Source organism: Alternaria incomplexa (genome assembly GCF_024043165.1).
Source record: "Alternaria incomplexa strain BMP 0042 chromosome Unknown scaffold_17, whole genome shotgun sequence".
In the NCBI taxonomy this organism is placed as follows: Eukaryota; Fungi; Ascomycota; class Dothideomycetes; order Pleosporales; family Pleosporaceae; genus Alternaria; species Alternaria incomplexa.
In genome coordinates this window covers 586,905-596,372 of record NW_026249866.1, presented here as the reverse complement: position 1 = coordinate 596,372, position 9,468 = coordinate 586,905, and the positions used below count along the sequence as shown (strand labels likewise).

Sequence of the window (9,468 nt, the reverse complement as noted above, 5' to 3'; positions counted from 1 at the left end):
TAAAAAAGACACTGCAGCGGGTTAAGTGTGGCTCACAAGCACTAGTGTTGATACCTGCAGCAACGAGGAGGGCCCCTGCAAGACGCGAAGTACCAATAACAGCAAAAGTGTCTAGGCTGTCGGCGGCGCGTCCCAGGTGGGATTGGCGGGAGTTGGGTGAAACGTGAGCCTAACCTCGCATGTCTGGCGATTCGTGGGGTAGGCTATAGCATCACGCAATTAATACCCAGGGTGATCTGCACGATGGACAGCGCGGCACCACCCTTAGCATCGAGCACAGCGCATGGTTGCGACGGACGGTGCCTTTTGGCTGCAACATGTTGATCTGCAGCATAGTGTGGAGGCGAGTAGCAGCGCGCGACTGAAGCATCAGGTGAACATGTCTAGCGCCAGCGAAAACGGACCTGATGCAGTTAATCGACTATCATCATCTATCGTCGCCTTGCGGACCGGCTGCTCATATGCCAGGCGGTTTATCAATGCCGGTGGTCTGCACCAAAGCGGTAGGAAAGCCGGCCCACCAGCTGCGAACAGGGCGACGCAGCTAAACGGTCGCTGGCGACTGAATAATGGCCCTGGTGGCGAGGTACGGAGCACCAGTGATGTGCATGTTGTTGAGAAGAAAACATGTGCCCCGTGCTGGCGTAGTGCATTTGACTCGGTCGCAGTTCAGATGAGGTTGTGCAGCGGCGCGCCTCTGGCCGGCACGCGGCGAAGACGTTGGTGTCAGTGAGTTCGGGGCGAGGGAGGCAGGAGCGCCTCAGGAACAAGGCAGATGCAAGCGAACGTTTAGAACTAGCAGGGGGGCGCCATTGGCTGCGGAAGCGGCCTCGTGGCATCCCTGGGCCGGAAACAGGGTCATCACGGCACAGCTGCACCCGCTCGACTCGTCAAAACTACGAGCTTTTCTAGACGATGACGCTCAAAGCTTATTGCACGCGTTGGTGCGACCCTTCAACGCTGCCCTGGCAAGGGCTTCCGCTCCACTCCACGACGGCCAAATACCGTGAGCGAGACGGCATATTCCACCGAAGCCCATGTTTGGGCACCCTCTTAGCCAACACTCGAGACGACGACGATGATCTCCAGTCAGTGACCCCTCACATCACTTGTACTGTCATCTCAGCGACTCTTCGACAAGTCGAGTCCCAATCTCCCACACAGCAGCTATAGGCGGGGGCCGCAATCCGTCGCTTAATTACCCACGGAGAAGGTCCAAAAACATCCTTCGGTGAAGGATTCATGGAAGAGAGTCACGTCTAGCGTACGCCTGGTACTAATTCGGTCTGTAGTTTGTCACTTGCCGGTTCCGCTCGACGGTTGCGTGGGATCAGGTAGAGTCCTGGTCCAAGCTGCCGTGGGTCCCTGACACTGTCTCTCCATCTTTTAACTTTGCGCCATACTAGTGCCCATGCCTAGTTCTTCCTTCTTCATACGCCTACGCGAGCAGCACCGTGACTTGCGTCCCTTCACGCCGACATTGCTGCGAGCACGAAAGCGAATCGAAAGACCCGCTTTGCACTTTGTCTGCGATTCCCGTCCGCTGCGGACCACAAAAGCTTCAACACAACACGTGCAGTGCCGCATCTGCCTCTTTCTCCCGAGCCTACTACGCCGTTTCACTCTGGTATCCGTGCGGTGGCTAGTTATCACACACCACAGCCGAGCGTTGACCCCCACGAAACATTATGCGAAAGACATGTGCGCTCATCTTCCTCCCTATCTGCCTATAGGGATGATAGTGACGGTGCTCTCTCAAAAGGCGATGCCTCGTCACGTCAATATGCACACAACTATAGCTGGGTACATTGCGCTACTCAATTTCGGCCTTCGCGCACCGATTGCATGCAAGTGCTTTCCGACTTCACGCCAAGCGACGCAGTGAACGGGCCAGTCTCAGCAAGGGATTGCTGCACGAGAGCCACCAACTTTTTTTCGCAGAGTCAATATCGTCCGATTTGCACCACATGCGGTTACCGTCTTGCCTGTTCCTTATCAAAAGCACTTTGGTGTGCGGTTCGTCTTGCTGTTCATACTTTCGCCTGGCCCATCTTCCCCGAAAGGGGACGTCTTGGCTCCATCGCACCCTGGCTCTTGACTGACTGTTCTGAGTGCAGGCTGCATATCATCACGTTCGGTTGGTTCGCAGGCAGCGAACGGTGCTCATCGTGCAGTCAATATTGGTCCGTTACCTACGAGTAGATCATCTCGCGTACAGCTGCTACAGCACCAGTCGATCGGGCATTGAAGGAATCAACCCGCTGCACATGTGAGAAATAGGCCGTTCCCCATATATCATGACATCACGTCGAAAATGCGTGCCCTCGTTTTGATTGCTATGTGCCGGTTCCGATCGGTTTGAGAAAAAAAGCGCCACTCCATCATCCAAGGCGCGGGAGTCGGCACACTTCGCCTGATCACCAAGAAGGGAAACGCACAGGGCCTTCTTCCGTTCAAACATTTCAAGGGAACTGCTCGCCATAGCCTTGTTATCTTGCACCGAACGCGAGTATCGTTTGCGCAGTTATATGATGATCAATCCCACCGGTTATGTACCGTACTAAGCTATTAGGTGCAGATTCAGAGCATACCACGAACTGTTATGATCTGTTCTTAGTAGCGCACTACTATTGCGCATCACTACCAACATCATCTCCGAAGTCTCTATTGAGCATTGCGGATATGGCGCAATGTCAAGCACAACACGTCCGTGTTCCAATGTCGGTTCGACGAGGAAATGACTTTAGTGCTTCCATGGACCCACTCGAATCATACACTTAACAACCGTCACAACGTGCCGAATTAATGCGGCTCAAATCGGACTTCTATCACACACAAGCTGGCTAAATACGACTCACCGTCACCTCGTTTCAAACCTCATCCGCTTCATTAACGTTATCTTTGTTGCAACATATCGTACTGTCATATGGTAGCACAGCAGGCATCAAGGTAGTACAGCTTTCGTGTACGGCGAGAACAATTCCCCAGCTCTTACTTTGATACTCAAACGTTACGAGAGTTTACATCCTTGCAGCTGGCCGTTGCCCAGACACCAAACTCCTGATACCGAAAAGCAAAGATAAACCACTCGCCGTTACTCAACAATCGTCGATCTGAATTCGATCTCAATCTTCTCTAAGAACAACTTCTTCCCATCGTGCTCGAGCCATAGCGTGTGGCTGTCTTGATGTTTGTGGGGGGGATTGTTACGGGACGAGTACCTGGGAACGAGTTGCCATGTATATGGGATGATCGTCAACATGCTGCAACAGCCGTTGAGAAGTGCTACATCGCACGGAAGATGCGATCCCTCGCTACCTGCAAGGTCGGCAGTTGCTTGTTCGCACCGGCTGTTAATGTGTACGACGATGGCATGGGTTGTCCCTACTGTGGGATCACGGCGATGTATACATGTGGCACAGAACACTGAATTTGAGAACATCAGCCAGCCGCCTCAACACAGACTTCAGCATTCCTTGAATTTGACATCAATACGACGAACTAGACGTGTAGGAGGGGATAACAATATGTAAAGAAAGAAAGCATCAGAAGGCTTACGTTCCACAAAGCAAGCAAACAGAGCTCACCCTTCCAAAATGAGAGCTTCTCGAAGACGCATGGAAGCCTGAGGCGCAAAAGTAACAGCAGGATCGCAGCACTTCCGCCCACGCCACATCAGCCCCTGCGCAAGACCCCGAAAAAGCTTCCAAATCCTAAGCGAACATTCGCAACACCCATCTTTCTTTGCGACGGAAGTGCCTCCTGGTAGCCCTTGGGAGAACGGCAGCTAGAAGCCTCCTTCGACGTCTCTTCTAGCCTCGTCGGAGTTTAGGAGGTCCGCTGCTCGCCAGCCAGGCTAAACCTACACCAAACCTGCGCCAAACTTAGACGCCAAAGGCAAACACATGTCGTGCTTTGGTCTATGGGCTAGTTTGGCCAACCTAGCAACAAGCGCGTTCCCAGGTAAGCAAGCAAGGCGCAGGGTCCGTGACGATTTTGGGTTTGCCTACTTGGGATGCCGCTGCGAACTGCAAGTCACGTCTTATCGCATGCGTCTCGAGCGTGTAAGTTTGAACGGCGCATACCCGCGTCGAAATTTGGTATTGGTTTGAGGGAAAACAGGGTCCTTTGCCCCACCAGCTTGCGACCTGCAGGACACGCCGGTGAACTTGGCCACCACCAACTGCAAACTATAACACAGCCGCATATAGGGCGACCAACAATTACAGAACCTGAGACGCGCGTTTTGCTGACGTGATGCCAACTTTTTTTCTTGCTGCATTGTCAACATCAGGCGTTAGTGCTGTTCAAAGACGTTCAGACTGCTCGCGTGTAGAAACAGGATTTTCCTGTACGGTACCTTGTGTAACTTGTTTTTTACTCCTTCCTCAATCGGAATTTTTGCGGGGTGCCGTGCATGAGGCTTGCGGTCGACAAGAAACGGAGGTGCAGCAGGGAGGTACCGAGTCTGGGACCTAGAAGTACCGAGTACCAGTGATTTGAGTGTGTAACAGTAGAGCCTGTGGTATGGTAGAGTTGCGTTTGATTTAGAACTACGACTATCGTTACAGTATATTGTACATCGTGAGTTGCCGGCTTCGAAGAGGCGTCCAGGAGATACGCAAGCATGCAAGCGCCGCCCACTCCTCCACTTTGCATGTCAGGCAATCCGTACGGCAGATATCGTCGTGTTTAGAGTTTCTAGGGTGTGATGTCCTGCATGCTCAGGCAGTCTGGCCACCCAGAAACCACATCATGCAGTGGACATCGCCGTTAGGATTGAAGGGATCGATAGCCGACATTAGTTTCCTCTCTTACACACACAAACACCCACACCTACATTCGGCAGTCGTCCGTTCGCTCCGTTCCGTTCTTTATCACACCCTCAATGTCACTCTGACGGTTTTCCCCACATTCCGATCGAGATCACAGAATCCCGTCTCTTCACGTGGCTATGCTATTTTCATGACATCTCCTATGTGTTCTTTTTGCGTGGCGGCCTGACTCCCGTACCGTTTTACCGCCACCACCGCCACCAGACTATACTCCTTTCCTCCTTTTCTGAATAGGACATGGCGAACTCGTACGGATTTCGCCGTCCTATCTTACCACATGGCCAGCCAACGCTACCTTAGTTCAACGCCCAGCCTCTCCACAAGCATGCCTCTCATCCGCTCATGCAGCTCATTAGTCTCCTTGTTCGTGAGTGTGCGTTCCAAGCTGCGGTAGTTAAGGCGGTAGCACATGCTCTTGCGCCCAGTCTTTGGATGCACGAATTCATCCGTTAGGCGCACATCCTCCACAAGATCACCGCAGACCTCTCGCGCGATTTCCATCACATCATTCTCGTGGAAGCTGGAGGATGATGGCGCCGGAGCTGCTGGTGGGATTGGCGTGCCAGATCGAGTTGTAGGAGCAGAGGATGGGGTGGATGAACTGTTAATCACGCCTCCTGCAGGCGGATGAATAGCAGCGGCGCCACCAGCAGCATTCGAGCTACTCTTCAACCAGAAACTCACGTCCTTGAAACATGCAGGGTGTTTGCTAAAAGGCTCGAACCGACGAATGGCTTTCTGCTCGCTGAACTGCGATAAGAAGCGAGAGTCCTTTGACCAAAACAGACGTATGTCCGGGATGGAGTAGAGCAACATGGCTATGCGTTCGAGACCTATGCCAAAAGCCCACCCTACACGATTGGGAACCGAGGCATTGTTCAGGATGGGTTGTGACACGATGCCGCAGCCGAGCACTTCGAGCCAGTCGCCTTGCCAAAAGACTTCCAATTCCCAAGAGGGTGATGTGAAGGGGAAGTAGGCCTCCACCCAGCGTACCTTTAGTGGCTCGTCTGACGTGGCAGTATCTGCAGCACCCTTTGCAGCATTAAAGATCGTGACCACCATATCCTCTAGACTTCGTTTCAGGTGTGCAGCCATGGCTTCTGCTTCTTCTGCCGAATGTCCTGTCTGAAGTGGGTTACGATCGGCGTGGAATGGAGGGTTTGGGTCTTCGACTGCAACATCGTGCTTGGGAATCTTCTCCACATCATCCCAGATGACCTGCGCAAGCGTCTTGCCTTCTTTCTCTGCTTGCTGACGGTCCCAAGTTCTGGCTCCCTCCATCTGATGGAAAACAGGATAATGGCTTCTGTCGATGGCATCTCGTCGGTATACGTCAGCACTGATGAGATAGCCCTCGCTCTCATTGTTGCGGAAAGTGTCGGCTTGGTGAGCGGAGGTGTGTGTTCGTAGTACGGTTTCCTTATTTATGTAGTACGTGTCCGTCCTACTTCGACCTATGTGATCTATTGGGAAGCCGAGAGAATCGAAATTTTGGCCGGTGGTGACGATAGGGAATAGGTCGTTATGGGTTTTGTAACCTGGAAACCGTGATTCGATAAGTTTTCGTGTGATAGCCAGAGGGTGATCTGGTTGCAGATGAAGGCGTCTTGGGATAGCGGCGAGGATGGTTGAGGGTGTGTTCATCCATTCATCGGTTTGATACGTTCGTCCTTCTATTTTGACTTCTTTCGGGAGCGCTCCTATAAGAACTTAGATGCCACACTCTGAAACTTCTGCATATCTGCAAGTACACGAGGTTGCTGCTCAACACCAGAAACACGATAGTAGAATGCAGAAATATTTCTCATCTGCATCTTCCGAGTCTCGCTCAACGCCGGAGTAGTACAACTGCATCAATATGGGAAGCCGTGAGCCGCGTCACATGACAGCAAACTCACCAGAAGAATTATATCTCACCGCTTGCCGCCACGACCAGGGCGACACTGCGCTCCGTGGTACTCGCAATAGGGCATTTCGACCTAATTGACGGCAAGTTGCCGTGGAAGAAAGTGGTATTCGCATCTTTGATGATGAGATTCGCCGTTATCTTCGCGACCTCAAAACCACGCGCGCCGCCAAGCCCAGCCCGCCAGCTCCGAGCTTAAATCCGGAAGCAGCACGTTTTGCCGATGACGTCCGCGTGCCGAATTCTCGGTCCCTCAACTACCACCGAAGCTTTGCAGGCTTCCTTACTTTTAAGGCTACAGCTTCCCTGTGTCCCTGCCAGCTACACATGCTGTTGCTGCGCGGTCCTTCACCTTCAACATGGCGGACGTCAAGAAGCCCGTAAGCGTGCCTGAGCTACGGAAGAGCGAAGATGTAAAGCCTCTCAAGAAGACGCCCATACGCTATCCGTTCTGGTTTGGTGGAAGCGCAAGTTGTTTTGCGACTTTCTTTACACATCCTCTGGATCTTGGTAAGCTTTGTACCGCTTTGTGCGCAGCATTGGACAGTGGCTGATAGTTTGAGTAGTCAAGGTAGCTTTCTCGACTGTCGCGTGCGCCAATTTATGTATACTCATGAATTCAGGTCCGATTACAAACACAAACGATATCTGGCGTAAAGTTGAACATGATGCAAATGTTTAAGCATGTTATTAAGACTGATGGCGCATTGGGGCTGTACAAGGGCGTAAGTCGTCTTATCTGTTCAATTCCAATGGACCCGTCTAATGCGACGATAGATTTCCGCAGCCCAGCTCCGCCAAGGGACATACAGCATGACACGCTTCGGTGTCTACGAAGCCCTCAAAGACCGCATGACGACCGCCGACACGAAACCCTCGTTCCTCACGCTCGTAGGCATGGCTTCCATATCAGGATTCCTCGGAGGATTCGCCGGTAACCCAGGAGACATCTTGAACGTACGGATGCAGCACGATGCCGCATTACCGAAAGAAAAGCGGAGAGGATACAAGAACGCGATTGATGGGATAATACGAATGTCGCGGGAAGAAGGAGTAGCAAGTCTATGGAAAGGCGTCTGGCCCAACTCGTCAAGAGCTGTGCTCATGACAGTTGGACAGTTGGCAACATACGACGGATTCAAGCGCGTGCTGCTGAACTACACGCCGCTGCAAGACAATCTCGCAACACATTTCTCAGCATCATTCTTGGCTGGATTTGTAGCTACAACGATATGCTCACCGGTAGATGTCATCAAAACTAAAGTCATGAGCTCTAGTGAGAGTGTAGGACTAGTGAAGACCGTCACGGATACTATGAGAGCAGAAGGGTTCCGCTGGATGTTCAAGGGCTGGGTGCCGAGCTTCATTCGCGTTGGCCCGCACACCGTGCTCACGTTCTTGTTTTTGGAGCAACACAAGAAGGTCTACAGGCAATTGAAAAAGCTGGAATAGATAAAAGGGGAATGAGAAAGACGCGCATCTGCTTTGTGCAATATTGGGTATGCGACGAGGCGAATGATACCACACGGGCGGGCGTTTGGCGCTGACAGCATTGCGCGGCGCAACATCATAGACTAGGCTTGGATGCGTCGGTCGGCTTTGTACATACATACGACCGATGTGCATATACCTTAGAAAATATCAAAAAGTACACATCCCAGTACCAATGCTTGTTGATACGCTGTTATACCTTCAAGCAATCTAGACATGCCAAACCCGACTTGACCGTGCGTCAGCGCCATCTATCAGCTTGCCACTACAAGCTTTGTATTCACCTAGATTGACCAGAGTTTGTAGCATGGACGTTGGGTGATTTGAAGAATTCATCCGTTGCAAAAGATGCAACACTCTGCCTGCTTCTCGGGAAACAACACAACGTTGTAGATATAGGAAGACTGCTATTGCCAGTAAACAATTCACGATGATGAAGTCCATCTGCTTCAATACCTCGTTCTCTAACCCCAATCACTCCCCGGTCGAAGTACAATCAAGCATCCCCATACTCATTCTGCATCGTCTTCCATTTGTCGCAGATCTTCTCAACGGCCGCGACCGCATCATTTCCATCAACTTCCAATGATAGCGTATCTAGCTGCGTCCCCATCTCCGCAAAAGTCCTCTCAGCCGTCTTCCGTTCTTCAAGATATGTCGCCCAAGCTTTTCCTCTCGCCTTTTGTATCCGAGCTTGTTCTGACTGCAGCAGCTTCTTCAAGATGCTGTTTACCTTCGATGTAACGCTTTTGAGAAAAGATCCAATGGTTTGTTTCTCACCAGTGTTATTCCTCTGGTCATCCGTCTTGAGCTCCCCATATTTAGTCGCCCATCTCTCCATAGCGCTAACTAGGTCTCTCTTTACCAGGACGACAAGTCCTTGGTCAGGAATTCGAAGCCTGTCGTTGTCTAGGTACTTACTGTACACCGGGTTGCCAGAAGAGATGTCATCAAACTTTTCTTTACTGTCTGATGTCTGGAAATGCTGGCAGGTATCCTTGATGTACGTGCGTGTCAGATGCTCGATTTTGTCTGAATCAAGCAGGTCGTCGCATATTTCTTCGAGGCCTGAGTGTCGCGGACCGAGGATGTGGATGGAAGCCCATCTATGCTCGACGCCGTGATGCATCGACTGGGAGGCCATGATCATCTTGGATGAATTCAAGAAGGTTATCTTGGCGAAGGGGTGAGTGTTGGTAGGAGGAGGCTGAATATATGTACACATGCGTTGGG

General features: G+C 51.7%; 2 protein-coding genes across 2 annotated transcripts; one reads left to right on the top strand and one right to left on the bottom strand.

Moving 5' to 3' along the window:
• Positions 1-5,126: 5,126 nt before the first annotated feature.
• Positions 5,127-6,482, bottom strand: J4E90_009840 (uncharacterized protein; the record flags this gene model as incomplete). The annotated part of the gene is made up of 1 exon (XM_051439358.1): positions 5,127-6,482. One exon carries the CDS (start codon positions 6,480-6,482, stop codon positions 5,127-5,129), a length of 1,356 nt encoding a protein of 451 aa, XP_051286962.1.
• A 621-nt stretch (positions 6,483-7,103) lies between these two features.
• Positions 7,104-8,196, top strand: J4E90_009839 (uncharacterized protein; the record flags this gene model as incomplete). Its single annotated transcript, XM_051439357.1, has 2 exons — positions 7,104-7,198; positions 7,557-8,196. The coding sequence occupies 2 exons, from the start codon at positions 7,104-7,106 to the stop codon at positions 8,194-8,196; spliced, it is 735 nt and encodes a 244-aa protein (XP_051286961.1).
• Positions 8,197-9,468: the final 1,272 nt, after the last annotated feature.